The sequence below is a fragment of the Podarcis melisellensis genome, assembly GCF_964234715.1.
Source record: "Podarcis melisellensis genome assembly, chromosome: 7".
In the NCBI taxonomy this organism is placed as follows: domain Eukaryota; kingdom Metazoa; phylum Chordata; class Lepidosauria; order Squamata; family Lacertidae; genus Podarcis; species Podarcis melisellensis.
This window is the reverse complement of record NC_138539.1, coordinates 45,284,046-45,299,603: the sequence shown is the minus strand read 5'-3', so window position 1 is coordinate 45,299,603 and position 15,558 is coordinate 45,284,046. Positions and strand designations below refer to the sequence as shown.

The following is a 15,558-nucleotide window of genomic DNA, read 5'->3' as shown; positions in this document are numbered from 1 at the left end:
AATTTGTGTATCTGGAAATGTGGGAAATGTGCTGTATTTACTCAGGAGGAGATCATTCTTGAAGATTACTCCACTACATAGGAAACAGCGGAGGGACAAAAAGTAAGAAAGCATTCCAGGGCATAGTCTCAAAATCAAAACCTCTTGAAAAATATTTACATTTCTTCCTGAAACTGTTTCTATTCCCAGTGGGATGGAGAGTGAGACTGAAAATAATCCAGTGAAGCTATTCAGCCTGGGGCAATTATACTTTTTATTAAATATTTCCTAATCTTTCTAATGAGAAGCTTAGTTTTCCTTCTATGAAACATACTTTACATACAAACTTTACCTGCTATTGCACAGAAAATTAAACAAATATGTTTCTTTAAAAATGTAATTTATTTCCATTCTGCATTTCAACATAAAACATCTGGTATAAATATAAATGTTATAAGTTAATTAACAATGTTTAAAAAGTAAGACATATATGGCATCAACAGAAATGAAAAAGCAGTACATATAATCCCCATAGGGTCTAAAGTGCTGTAATGCTATTGTAGCACATGGCTAAAGTTAATGATGGCTTTTTAAACTCCTATTTGCATTACTTTTAAAATCTTCCTAAAGCATTTCCTCCATAAGTGCCCTTAGAAACAAGCCCACTTCATGTATTACAATAGAAACATGGTTTTGAATGTTATGTGCATGTGAACAAGTATGCAAGATTCCTAAATAAATAAAAAACCTGAGTAATTTTTATTGGTTTACTTACATGGTTTTGGTTAAGTGCAATTTAATGTGTGCAGAGTATTCTTTTTATTTAAGGTCATTCTTATAAGGCATGTTAAAATAAAAAAGTAACTATATTGCAAAATTATCAAAGCAAACTATATTTCGCTCCTAATAATGGATTTCATCCATTTGCTGGCTTATTTGCTAAATCGTGTGCATTAAGCTTCATTACCCTGATCATAATATGCCGCTGTGCTGCAGTCATGGTTCTGATAAGTTGCTATATGTTAAGGATTTTGCTTCCGTGCTCAAACACAGCTTCAACAAATTGTCTGAAGACTCTGTCCATGTATGTGCATCTTCTTGGCCACAGTCCTTCCAGAAAACCAATATGGCCTCCACAAGAAGTAAGAATCAAAGCCACATTAGGATTTTGTTTTGCAATTTCTACTGGTATGGCTAAAGAAATAAGGGAACAAAGTATAAGCTCCCATCCCAACATTTCTCTCTCATAACTATCATTCAGTCTATAACACAATGAATGTTTTTGGTGAAGTACGGTTCTGCTGTCAGCAGAATGCAGCTTTAAAAGATCAATTTTATGAAGACCAGTTTTGGCAATATAAGTTTTAACTGAGCTATGACATACAAAAGTCTGGGGTTCTGGGTTGCTAAAGGTTAAATTTTCATTTTACATAATTAAAAATAGAGCCAGCCAGAGATGTTACACAGTAACAAAAAATCAAGAATTATGACACATGCTTTATGTAAGGCTTCTTTTTCTGACTATGAAGTCAGAGGACCTTCTCGCTAGTGACACCCTCCCTTCAGATGTGAAGGAGATAAAGAATTACACAACTTTTAGAAGACACCTGAAGGCAGCCCTGTATCGGGAGCTTTTTAAGGCTTGATGTTTTTATTACATTTTTAGATATTTTGTAAGCCACCCATAATTATTATTATATACCCTTTATTGGTGCAATATTTGCGTTGAGTGGAAGACCATAAGAAAATTACACTCCACACCCAGTTCTGTACTAACTTCTCATTCTGTTTCGGACACAACTCAATCGCAGAGGTCAACCAACAGCATCTTCTTAAAAGGGGGGAAAACTTACCATGGTTTGGTGAGAAGACATCATCCATAGCATTTAAGCACAACACTGGAATTCCAATTCCCTTCAGTCTACGGCATGGACTAGCATCTGCATAGTAATCCTCAATTGTAGGGTAGCCAAACATGACTGAGGTGAACTGCTTATCAAATTCCCTAATGGTCTTAGCCTGAAGTACAGAATTCAAGTAAAGGATTTATGTAAGTGTTAGTAAAAATAAAAACATGAAGTGAAATACAAATGGCTAACCCTCATACCTTCATGACAAGGTTCATATTGAACAGCTTATCAAACATTTCCCGATGTCTGTAAGATAAATAGAGATCCGAGAGTAACCACATGACCAAAAATAGCCGAAGATGACAGCTTTCGCTTGGGTACTGCTTCCTTCAACACACCATAACATATTTGACATGACTGGCAATGAACCTGAATTTCATACTAATATATTATGGTCTTTCACAATGGATGTGAGGCTGGCTTACCTAATAATTGAAGATTGTAGACAGCTGGTTAAGTAGTAATTAAAGAGAAGCCAGTTCACTGGCTTTTCCAGTGAGTCTGCAGATTCAAAAACATTCCATCCTGCTGAAAAAATTGCAGCTGCCTTCAGTGGTGTTTCTCTGCCAGTTTTGCCCAAATAATTTAAAAGGAGCATGCTACAAACAAGAGATAAACAAATAGGTAAAAAGAAGAAGAAATCACAAATGAAAATACCTCAGTCCTAAACATTTGTACAGTAGTAGGAGATGAAGCGCTGAAACTAGTCAAGGCAATACTAGCCATCATGTGCATGGCATTGTGGGGCCAAACATTTTAATATGCTTCCATCATGGCTTATGATAAGGATAATAACCTTGAAACTTTCAACCAATTAAATGAAAAGTTTACCTGAACTCACTGGATTGATAGATATCTGACTCAATCTGAAGAAAGCTGTCGTGGGTATTAGCGTATGTGTGTTTTTCCCTGAGTGCTTTGGATATATTATTGCAGTATTTCTTGCCCAAACTCTGCTTGGTAGTCAACAATATTATTCCCACAAGTAGGGACCTATGGGAAAAAAACTCATGCAAATGGAGATGCAATTTCTGCCTACTTCCTGCTCCTCCCAGAGTTTGCCACACTGTATGTTATGTACTGAAGTTCTTACCCTGGGCCAGCAGGGGGATACAGTAGATAGTTATGCAAATGAAGGATTGAAAGTGACGTTCAGTGATTGGATAGTTTTAGAAAATTGTTACAATTATGTGTACTGGAGCTCTATATAAGCAGGCTGACTGAGCCCTTCAGCTCAGTTCTGTTCTGGCCTCTGAATAAAGAAGAGCTGTTTGAAGAATCACTGTGTCGTCTGATATGTTCACCCACAACTTAACACTATACTCCACACTATCCCCAATATCTCCACCACCTCAGGATCAATTTTTCAAAGGCACTGGGGTTACAGTGTAAAGGAACAGGAAGGACAGCCCATTCTACAGGCAAAAGATAGATCACAGTCAATCAGGGGGTTTTTTTGTTGCTTCTGCGAGACTAACATATTAGTATCAGCAGCAGCCATTTTTGTCATTCCTCTGGGGCCATTTTATGTGTAAGGTTGTGTATACAATATAGACTGTATGTGGTAAACATTTTTGCTTCCCTATGATGTCTGAAAAGGTCTTGTAAAAGTTTTTAGTGTTAGCTGGCCTGGTGCCGCTCTTTTGAAGAACGACAAAGTCTGGGTAAGGATAAATGTGTTCCAGTTTACAGCTGATGGTTCATATGCACAATAAAACAGATAAAAGTGTAGGGGAAGAAAACATTTCTTTGCTGCCTCCCTTTTATACAAATCTTTTATACAATTTTATACAAATTCTTTAATAAACAAACAGACTAGTGTACAAGGTTTTTGATTATGTGTTTATGTCTTAGAAGTCTCCTACTAACAATAACCAAATCCCTAAGGAATATAAACAGTTACACAGAGCTGACTGCCTCAGGTAAGCAGCAAAGCATCTCTCCCTCATGGTACTACAACCCTATGATAATGACTTGTAAGCCAACTGTCATAATCAAACCCAAACAAGAAGGAATGTGACTGGCCCAAAACAATAAATGGTATCAAAAGATGTAGATCACATCCCACAATTCTGAAGACTGGTTACATTAATTATATTAATCATATCCTACAATCACACAAGATGTATATAATAATAGCATACTAATTACTATCCTGCAGATGCCTTTAATTCAGGTCTGAGGTTTATAAATAAAATGCTGCTTAAATGTTCAAACATAGCTCCCACTAGTCATGTATGCCAATTATTGTCACTTGTTTTCTGAGAGTTACCATCAGTTCCAGCAAATAAACTTGTAAGTGATTGTGGTAAACAAAAGCATATCATGTGGAAGGTTCAGTGAGAAAAAATCACTCTTCCCCTGTAAAACTTTCTTTCAAGAAGAAGTAGAAACATGATTGAAAATTAGACTTAGTACATTTCCCATGGAGTCTGTGCTGTGTATGCAGAATATTTATTGAGGGCCTTTGCAAATTGGTTTCTAATGACCACAGAGTTACACTACTGGGATTTATGTTGCATAAATACTTACCCTCCCATAGAAACACCTGCTGCCATCAACGGAGCTGAGGAGTACAAGTTGTGTACATAATGAACAACGGTTTCCAAATCCTCTGTATTAGCAGCACAGTAAGTCCTTGGGGTCTGTAAGAAACCAAAAGTGGGAAAGAGGACAATAAACACTTGTTTTGCCTATCAGCCAAGGCCAACACAGCACCAGGTTGGTTGATACAGCAATATAATACAAAAAGATTAACACAAGCGCCAATGACATTTTTAGAAGTTATGATATTCAATGAGGTAAGATTTCAAGTGCATTCACTTTTAGTATTAATAGCAGCACTACTAAAATTTTACAAACTCCCTCTTCCCGTTACACTATAACTTTTGCAAAGCAATTAAATCCTACTAAGCTCACAATATGTTAAGGAAATGTATTCTACAAAAGATGTATATTTGTAATTAGGCTTAGGAGCCCAGTTACAAATCAGTGCACACAGTTAGATGCAATAACTGTTGCACTGGTGTCCAAGTTGATTGAGAGTACCGTAACAGCGTACAGAAGCATAGCAACACTGGCAAGAGCCATCTTCACTAAAACCATTGTGCACAAAGTCCTTGCACAGTGCGGAATTGTACAGAAAAGGAGCATGTGGGTAACTCATCTGTACCACTTCCTAAAGGCACTTTGTACCACAACCTAGGATAAACCAATAAAAGCTTTCCGCTGGATCGCTGCTGCCATAGCAAGGTAGCATAGACCTGCCCCACTCGACCTGTGGAACAATGAAGTTGTAAGGGTGCTGACGCCTACTGCTTGATATCCCATGATGACTTATTATAATGGTCATATAACATGATTTAATATTTAAACAATGTTCTTTTTTCTTTAAAGCTCAATATATCGCAAACAGTCCTCTCTAAGCAAACTTTTAAAGCAAGCCAGCATTATTATTCTTACTATGCCGATGGCGGGGTGAAGCTTAAGAGGTATTAGATCCTTAAATAACAAAGAATCTTGTGGCATCTGAAATCAAGCAAGTTTATTATGCTGTGTTTTCATGAAAAATAATCTAGAGCTTAGACATTAAGAGGGAAACATGGGCTTTCAGACCCTACAGGAGGCACTTGAACCTCCGGGGGGAATAGAGCATGGATACCCCTTCCACACCCACAAGTTCTCCCCTATAAATGCCTGAAGTGTTTAATTTTTGGGTTCTGTCTGAAACAAACAAAAAAAATGAGTCAAGCTGAAGCGAAGCCAATAGGAGAGGTGCGTGCAGGTGGATAATATGCAGATTCAGGGCTGGTTAACTGCCTCTTCCTCTTTAGTTCAGCAAATGCTGGGTTGGGACACTCAAGCCTAAGCAGTGAGTCCACGACTTAGCTGAAAATTGAAATGAAGACCTACTGCTAATAATTGGCATTTGGTGGGTTAAAACCATGGCCACTTGATGTTGTCTCCATTGCTCCGCCTTCTTTTCCCCTCTGACTCCATCCATCACAGTCCATTATAAGATGAGCTACAAAATCAACAAAATTTGGAATACTTCGGCATAGCATTTTCTTTTTAAGGGTAGTTTACATACAATCTATCTAAAAGGGTACTGTGCTCAGTGCAGATGTATGCGCAGAACAGCCTCTGACTACTAAGTAAAAGGGAGAAACCTTGATTTTTCAATGCAATGACTCTTCAGACTGGCCCCATTTGATGTTTTAGGCAGAACTCTACACTTGAAATTTAATACTTGCTTACTGAACTCAATGGGTCTCCGCCCTCCCTGCCCGCCGGATGACATTAATATAACAGCAAAGCTTACTTCTGAGTACACATGTATATGATTGCACTGCTGTTTTCTTCCACAAGCTAAACTCCCAGGTAGCAGAGACATTAAAATTTCAGCTTCCTTTAAATTATTTAATTAGGAAAAAAATCTCTTAATTTGCTTGGCAATATGCAGTGCAATTCTAAGCATGTTACCCCAGAATTTCCACTTGGTTAAATGGGGTTGATTACCAGGAAAGTGTGCCTTAAGCCACAGTCTTCTGCATTCTTAACTAGAAGCAAGCCACACTGGACAGAGTAAACGTGCGTAGCATTGCACCATAAATCTTCTGGTATTTTATTTGTAATTTAGTTCTTTAAAATTGAATTGTTTGGGGGAGTTTATTTGTGCTCTGAGGATTAAGATAACTTACTTGCATGTGCCTGTGCTTGTCTTAACTCATTTCTTGTTTATCGCTTCAGAACCATTATGACTGGATTTTATATCATTATGTATGCTAAAAATTCTACACTGGACGAGTTACAACTGCAGCTGTTTATAGGGGGAAAACAGCCTTTTATTGCTAAAACAGGCAAAGCCGATTACATGGCATTTCACAAAGTACAGCTAAACAAAAGATCTTTTCACTTCATCTGAAATATAATCAAAAAGGGCTTGGTGTGCCACAAAACTGCTTTGTACATTCATCTCCAGAAGTATGCTGAAAATGGATTCTCACATTTCTTTCATTAAGAGAATGTATTATTCATACTTTGAAACCAGCACGTTAAATGTGTAAAACTGTGCACTGTGTTTCATATGCAAAAATCCTCTCCAGAGGCTGGCAACAGCTGTTATATGACAAGACCAGGACCTTAATCATTTATATAACTTCTCACTGACTCCTCATTTTTTTGGGGGGGGAAACTCCTCCATCTTCTTAGCTGCTACTGGGGGAAAGATAAATAAATTTATTTCACTTTATTTATTAAATTGCTATACCACTCTTCATCTGAGAATCACAGGGCTGTTTACAGTATATTAAGCCCACATCTGAGGTGCATTTAACTTGTGCACATTCAGCTTTACACACATGGCAAAAAAGGGATGGAAAAGAAGTTCTGGGGGGAATGACTTTGGCAATCTCACCCACCATTGAACCCAATGGGTTTGGACTAGACACAATTTTGGCTTTAGGTGCGATCCCCAGAACATAACGCCCACATAAGTTGTGGGTTTATTGTATGAAAACACAAAAATACATAAAGCTGGAGTGGTAGTAAAAGAGCCATCTTTCAAAAAGTATATGGAGCAGCAATGGTACGTGAGCTTGACCCTTTTATCTTCCCCCTCTACAACCTCAGCCCACGGCACCTTGGAGCTTGCAGAGATAGGAAGGATGCACTGAATGTGCATCTCCACGCCTTCTGGGGAGGCAGATTAAATGAATGAAGGAAGAAGGACCATGTGGGCTTATAGGGTACCTTAAATCCTCGCAAACCCTAAAATTGTTTGGTCACTGATCCGAACAAGTAGGGAAGGCTGCTTCTGCATCTCCACATACTACCTACAAACCTACTTACAGAGCTGGCTTTAGGTTTTGGGGTACTGCAAAAGTTGCCCTTGATGAGCTTCTCCTTACGCTTGAGTAAGTATCTCATCTCTTAGAAAGCCAATGGGTAAGTGAACATGTAGGCCATAGTGAGGAGCAGCAGTCTCTGTTTGTTCACCCACCTGCCCTCTCCCCCTCTGGACAGAAGTGGGATTGGGTCCACTGGCCCATTTGTCACCAACAGTGACCAAGGAGCTGCTCCCTGTTGTCACCACTACTTGCACACTTTGGGTGTGTGAGTGAGTGAGGAGCGATGGAAGCAAGAATGTGCGGACTGGCCCTCCGTACGGCTGCCTTGAGGAGAGAAAGCAAGCAACAGCAGTAGCTCCTCCTCCTCTTTACTACCATCACCATTTAAGCAAGCAATCAAGCAACAAGAGAAAGTAACAAGGAGCAGCTTCTATCTTCCCCTTCTGTGTAGTGAGCAGGAAGAGTGGCCACAGTGGCGAGGTCAGGGATCAACTTTGGGCCCTTTTCAGCATAGATCTGAAGCCTGGCAGCTGCCTGAACATGCCAGACCTTGACACTAGCCTCATCTTGCCCCCAGCATGACAACCACCAGGCCTTACAACTCAACACCATCTATTGCAGTAAGTGATAGGGAGAAGTGCTTCTACATTCCGCTTCTTCCTCCTCCTGTCAAGACTCTCACAAAGGGCCAGCCTGGAACTAGTGTCTCCTTTGGCAGCTGTCCATGCCTCCTTATGGGGGTTCGCTGCACAAACCTCCAGTAATGTTTCAATTGAGTCTACAAATCTGGAAGTCCCTATTTTGTTTTCCAAGTTAGATAAATTTATATGCAGATAAATCATTTAGTAGATTAATTAAACGCAATTAAAACATGAAAAATTACTGATTAATTTAATGAATGAATGAATGAATGAACGATGTAGATTCCTTATTTATATGACATTTACTTACTGTTTTATTTCCTTATTTTTGCGTTGTATGAGATAAAGAGGCACAATTGTCAATGAGGAATAAACCCTCCCAGAGATGGAATTAACCATAAATTGCTTATGAAGTGTTGCATGCTTGCAGGTATTCGCACCCATGCTATATGCCAACATTATGGTTGCTCAGTGTTCTTACTTAACTTAAGAGCAATTCTTACCAAGAGATTTTCACCAGCAATTCCTCGATAGTTTAAAACCACACACCTTTAAAAAAACAGAAGAGCACCGTTTACCAGAACTGTTAACCTGTGTGTCTTTGGATGTGAAGATCCGTACATTTCAAAGCTGCTCCAGTTTAAAAATATAGAGTTGCCAATTATTCAAAACAGGGACATCAACATACACATTGTTTTGCACAAACGTATGACATATAAACAGGGAGTGTGTTAACGTGGCGGGAGGGCGAATAAAACAGCAATGCTTCCTCACTGTTGAAAGGAATGTTGGTATGGAATTGGGATGTAATAGTCTCTCCCTCTACTGAAACAATCCTTTGAAACAATTCCCATCCCCAGGTGGAGAAGGGCAAGTTCCCCTCACTGATGAAAGAAACCTTTCTCTCTCCCTCTCCCCTTTCCTTTCTCTCACTGTGATGGATTTGGCTTGGTGGACATGCATCACAGAGCTTACATCCTCTGAGACCAATTCCTTCCCTCCACATAAGCTTATGCCTGTGTGGTGATAGCTTGGACCATTGATGGGTTGGCAGACTGAAGCTAAGTAACAGTAACTTGCCTAGGTCCACTAACAGAGTTCATGGATGGTCAGATTTCAGCCAGGGACTTCACAGCTCATATTCTTTGCCACTATGCTAAGGTAGTCACCAGTTCCTTACCCTAGTCAAGCTAAGTCTGCATGGATCCCTGATTGAAGTTCCCCAACACGTCAGGAACCATCTTTGAGATGGTCTGCTGTAGTGGTGGTGGAGACTGGAAGTAGGTCACGGAGACAGCTACCAAAGGAGCTTGTGGCAGATCTGGTGGGTGGAAAGTCAGGGCCAACAAAAGGATGGAAAGTGTCTCCAAGTGCTGTCTGTGCTACTCCTCTACCCGCTACATATGATTGTGGCTTCCCGCTTGTGCAAATTTAATCCAAGTGGTTAAAACAGAAACATTAGCAAGCCAAACTGCTTTTACCTGTAGCCCAGTGTTTTGCTCTCCTGAATCATATGGAGAATGTAGGATTCCTTGCTAGTTCCCGTGAGGCCAGGCAGCAAGAGGATAGTGGGTCTGGTGCTGGAATCTGGGTAATGAACGCTATCATGATTGTCAAACCAGTCCAGGGAAATCTGCCCTCCATCGGTTGCTGTAATAAGCTCACTGGAAAAACCAACAATGATTAGCTTTGCAAAAACAACAACAAATAAAAAAATCACTCTACCGCCTTCATTAATCAGATGTTTCATGGGTGGACACAGGGAGTAGGAGAATGGGAGAAAAGAGAGGCCCCACCTTAGGACAACTCCTCAAGGTATGCAAGAAAGTTGTGTTGTTGCTTTAAAAAATGGGGAGGGGATGTCAGGGCTGTCATTTACATTGCTTTCATGCTGTCTCCAAACATTGGCAGCAGAAAATACCGTAGCAGGCGGGCATGAGGCTTCAACCAGTGGGCTGAAAGTCAAGGCACAGCTGGCTACTTGCTTCCTTCAGCTTGGGTCTTAAAATGGAGAATGAACTGGTCCGGGATAATACGCAGCTGAGAGCCCAATTCTCTTTGCCAGATCCTTTAAACTATGGCTTGGAATGCCCCTTGCAATGTCAATGATGGCTCAAATCAGGAGTTAGCCTCAACCCATGTCCTAAGGTGCACAATCTCACAGCCCAATCTCCACAGGAAACCTGCTGAAGCTCTTCTTCTCAAGTTGTGAGGAGGATCAGTGGCAGTTGTTAGAGCAGCAGGTGCTTCCTGGTTTCCTGAAACTGCATGTGCTGTCATTAGAACTGGTCTCTTAGAGTCAGCCAACCTGATTAATTCCACACAAGGAAACAGGTTTCCATGCATAGATCATTGGCTAGATCAAGAACAGTAGGTCTAAATCAGATGTGCTCTAACTGGATTACACTGCTTTTTGTGGAAGATGCGTTCAGATGCACATTCAAACATGCTTCCCTCTCCAGAACATGAATCCAAATGCACATTCAGCTGAAAACCATGAAGTGCAGACAGAGAGCATCTGCATTCAGGCATGCCTGTGGATGTGCATCCAGCTCACACATGCAGGTCAAGGTCCATCAAGTGGACTCCTTGGTTAGACTAAGGTGAGTAAGCACATACAGGGATGGAGAGGGAGGTAAAAAAACCATCTGCATTGCTCTTCTGTCTGCAGTTATTTAAAAATGATTGAACATCTTTTTATATGCATTACAGTAATTTAATGTACAGTAGCAAAAAAAAGGGCAACCAAGGTGAAACTATTAAGTCAGTTCTAAAAACTTACTGCTGCATAAGCAGAGCAGTAAGCAGAGCAGTGTGAGCAAACACATGACTAAGATACCAAAATAAAAACATCTGTGCTGCTTCTGTCTAGCAGCTGCTGTGTACCACTACTGAGGACCAAACATCTGACCACTTTACTTAAGTGTAAAAGCTCTGAAAAGGAAACCTAGTAGCCAGTTTTAGGTCTGCTTTCTGCAACAGAATACTGTATGAACTAAGTGTGTGAAAAAAACTTCTGTTGCCAAGTGGGCTCAATACATCGCTCTTTTGCACCCACATCCCTATTAACAATGGAAGAGCCATTTATTCCCATGCTAAATAAATATCAGAGACCCCTTAAATAGAAAGTAAAACTTCCCACTTAACTGGAATTACAGCAAATTCTCAGGAATCCTTAGAAAATAGGCGGCCTTCCACCAGTCTGGTGCCTTTTCCGAGCCCAGAGGTTTGTCTTGTGCATATAGCCTAGCTCTTCAGGATACTGGAAGCGCCTCAAAGACATTAGCTACAATAACATATGATGCTCAGAAGTGTGGCCAGTTCTCATATATGTATGAATACACTTGCCCCTTCAGAAGTTACCTTCCACATGTTCCATAATGGTGTGAAGAGGGGTGGGGCAGGGCAATGTGTGCCATACCCATCCCAATGACTCCACTTGTACCAGCTCTGCCCTCAGACTTCCATGCACCCCCATGGGCATTTTGGCTGAGTGCATACAGGCTTGTCTTTGCAATGTGGAACATGTGCGATTGTCAATCCTGACTGTGCACATTCAGCTAAATGTGCATAGGTTTTCCCCTTCAAACTGAACTTCCACCCAACACATGTGGAAGGCAACTCCTGCCTAACGTAGCACAGGACACCACACTAAGATCTTATGTTAGAGGTAACAGTACAGACCCAATCTATAAAGAATATGATTGAACCTTCATAAATATTTCACAGAAGAAAGGTTTCGAAGGACAGAGGCACTTACTTCCGGTATTGCACAGATGGTCGAGATGTGATGAAAGGGCGAAGGAGAGTCTGGATACGGCCCTCCCAGCACCACACAGTAGGATAGTATGTTTCTGTCACCACAGGGCAATGGTCCTGTAGGAAACAGGATAAGCCTTTGCTGCCAGTCACCAGCTGAGGTTTCTAAAGCGAGAAAAAGGCAAGTGTGTTGGCACTGTGCTCAATGGGACTTGCTCCTAGGAAAGTGAACATCATACTGCAGTCTCACATTTATTCATGGCTTTGGTGGAGCAAGATCCATTCTTTGCTCAAGCTATTCCCCTCCTTCAGGTTCTTCCTTACAACTTATTTTCACAGAACATTCTTCCTAATTTACTGTAGCCTCACTTTACATGTCCCTTCACCACTTCCTAATTATATAGAAACCCATCCCGCCAATTGTATTATTACAGACATGCTGTGGGTCACCTGGGTAAAGCTCAAGCCACGGTTTGGGGCTCTGAACTAGAATGTGGCAATGAGAGAGGACCTTTTCTGGGGCTGCAGCCTGGAAACACACTGCCCCTTTGGGTTCAAATAGTCCACACTTACCATTTTCTGCCAGTGTAGTTTTCTATGCTGACAGCCTTTTGCTGCACTCAGTTGAATTGTGAATCCTGAAAAACGCCTGTACAACTCATGAGTTTGTCACCATGAAATGTACTTTTGCACAAACTATTTGAGGTGTTGTGAAAAGATAGGTCTATCAATGTCTACTAGTCATGAAGCATACAGATGCAACCCTCCAGGTTCAAAGACAGTATACCTCTGAGTATTCCTTGCAGTGGAACAAGAAGAGGAGAGGAGCTACTGCCTTCCTGCCCTGAGAATAGAGGTTCCTTGAGGCATTGGGTTGGCAAAACAAGGTCCCTAACTAACTAGACCTCTGGTCTGTCTGCTCCAGCTGGGTTCTTCTTAGGAGGCAAAAGTAAAACTACAGTGTACACATCCTGAAGGAGACGTCAACTCCTCATGTAAAGTGTGATTGCTTATATAAAATAGTGTATATAATTCTACATGTTTTACCCCAGGTTTGAGATTTCACTGTTTGTTCCCTTCCACCTTGCTTTTCACCTGCAATATGCGCTGCGCAATCCCGAAGCACCAGGTTGCCCAGCCAGCAGGGAACTCAAAATCAAAATGACCTGCATTTCACTCCTTCACAATGAAAACGAAAAGGGACCCCCCCCCCCGCCCCTCAAACTAGCCCAGCAGCCATCGCCGCGCGCTGCAAAGGCTTCCTCCGCCGCCGCCTCTGCACCCGAGGTGAGCCAAGGACAATAGCCCTGCTTATTTCAAAGATGGGCTTAGCCTGGCGCTGACCTCGGCTGGCCTTTTCCGCTTCCTGCGGCTCCCTCCTCCACTGGCCGGGGTCGGCCCCGCTTCCCCAGGGACGCGAGAAGCCCCCCTACCTTGGCGATGCTGCTGAGGTAATAGCAGGCGTAAGCGGCCCCGAAGCACAGCACCAGGGACCACCCGACGCCGGAAGCCAGCAGCCCCTCCCGGACGCGGCTCTCCAGATAGAAGGACAACCCGCGGGTCAGCCCTTGCAGGTTCATCTCTCCAGAAGTCGCCGCCGAGCTGCGCGGCCGCAGCTTACATCACAGCCCCGGGGAAGCGCGCGGCACGCCTAGGATGCTGGTGGTCTTGCTGCTGCCGCTGCTGCCGTCGAGGCTGAGCCCAAGCAGGATAGCGCCCCCTCCGGAAGGATCCGAGAAAAGCAGCCACCTGCAGCGGCTGCAGCAGCACCACCAGCAGCAGCAGCAAGAAGCTCTCCGCCTCCGTCGCTGCTTCGCCACAGGGCATGGCAGGACACGCTGCTCCGCCCTCGCTCCCCCTTCTCTCCCTGGGGAGGATGGGTGGGCATTGAGGCTGGAGCCGGCCTTCTGGCAATCGGCAGGACGCGGGCATTGATTGGCCCTCCTTCCTCTCTGTGCAGACCGACCTTTATCCCGATTGCAAACGTTGAAGCTGAACTGGGGGTAAGCTGCTCGTGGCGACCAGGCCGTGACACTGGTTATCCGGACACTATCCGTTTCCTGGTGACGTGGCTCGATCGGCCTTTGTTGCGGAGGCCACACGCTAAAAAAACCCCCGATATTGGCAGCTACTGGAAAGACCTCTGTCCAAATATTAGCTTGGATGCTTTTGGTTATTCTGGACATTGAAATCAACGTGTCTGCGAGAAGTTGCAGGTTTGCATGACTGATCTCTTCACGGATTAATGATTTTCAAATCCCATTTTCAGTACTGTCCGTACCTTTCAGCCATCAGGATTTGTGGCAATCTCACTGAAAGTAGCATATGCCTAACTGTTTAATGCCTCAATTATCCATTTAGTCCAGGACTCAGATTTTTACAGAAGCAAACCAGATGGCTGCAGGAATCCCCCAAGCACATAGGAACATGGAAAACGCCTTATTTAGAGTCAAATTTAACTCCATAGGCATCCACTGTAGGTATGGTCCATCTGGCTCAGTATTGTCCACAGGGCCAATTGGCCAGAGCCAACTGTGGCCAACTTTCAGGTGGGTAGGGCTGTCAACATGGGGTCCTCCACACATTGTGGCTCAACACCCATCAATTCCAGACAGAATGGAAAATACAGTACAGTGGTACCTCGGGTTACATACGCTTCAGGTTACACACTCCGCTAACCCAGAAATAGTGCTTCAGGTTCAGAACTTTGCCTCAGGATGAGAACAGAAATTGTGCTCCGGCGGCGCAGCAGCAGCAGGAGGCCCCATTAGCTAAAGTGGTGCTTCAGGTTAAGAACAGTTTCAGGTTAAGTACGGACCTCCGGAACGAATTAAGTACTTAACCTGAGGTACCACTGTAATCATATTAGCTCCCCCTGCTGGAGACAATGAACCACTTTGAAGTTTGTTTGCTATTTTTTTCAATCAAGCAGTATATAAATTTTATTAAATAAATAGAAAAAATAAAAATACCAGGTCAGGCTATTTGTTTACCCAGACCAGTATGTTCTACAGCAGAGACAGCTAATCTGGTGTCTTCCAGACTACATCTCTCATCACAATTATTTTCTGTGCTGCCTGGAACTTATGGGGAGTTCTTCCACAATTGGAGGGCTGATTTTGGCTACCCCTGGTCTACAGACTGGCAGGATCTCTCCAAGGTCTCAGGCAGAGGTCTTTACCACCACTTGCTATTAGATATCTTTTTAAACTGGAGATTGCACCTGGGACATTTTGTATGCCAAGAATGTGCTCTTGTCAAGGCAGGGGTCGGGAGCTGGTCAGCAATAACTCACATGGTGTCAGTAAAGTTAATTATTTATCCAAAGAAAGAAAACAGATCAGGCCTAAAGAGCACAGCAGCTCTTCCTAGTAGGTCTTGCTGCAATGAGGACTGAAGGTCCACTGCACTCTAAGGCTC

The 15,558-nt window shown here is 42.5% G+C and overlaps 1 protein-coding gene across 1 annotated transcript; it reads right to left on the bottom strand.

Annotated features, from left to right (window-relative positions):
• Window positions 1-362: 362 nt before the first annotated feature.
• On the bottom strand, window positions 363-14,821 carry ABHD3 (abhydrolase domain containing 3, phospholipase). Its single transcript, XM_081918118.1, has 9 exons — window positions 13,572-14,821; window positions 12,140-12,303; window positions 9,861-10,043; window positions 8,883-8,928; window positions 4,422-4,534; window positions 2,315-2,488; window positions 2,087-2,135; window positions 1,833-1,998; window positions 363-1,173 (listed from the first exon to the last, which is right to left on the bottom strand). The coding sequence occupies exons 1-9, from the start codon at window positions 13,716-13,718 to the stop codon at window positions 995-997; spliced, it is 1,221 nt and encodes a 406-aa protein (XP_081774244.1). The 5' UTR covers window positions 13,719-14,821; the 3' UTR covers window positions 363-994.
• Window positions 14,822-15,558: the final 737 nt, after the last annotated feature.

Excerpts from the sequence above, each read along its gene's own strand:
- ABHD3 (XM_081918118.1), bottom strand. The coding sequence starts at position 13,718 with ATGAACCTGCAAGGGCTGACCCGCGGGTTGTCCTTCTATCTGGAGAGC. Across the intron at positions 1,999-2,086 it reads ATATGAACCTTGTCATGAAG|GCTAAGACCATTAGGGAATT; the intron begins GTATGAGGGTTA and ends TCTGTACTTCAG. Across the intron at positions 1,174-1,832 it reads TGTCTTCTCACCAAACCATG|CCATACCAGTAGAAATTGCA; the intron begins GTAAGTTTTCCC and ends TTATTTCTTTAG.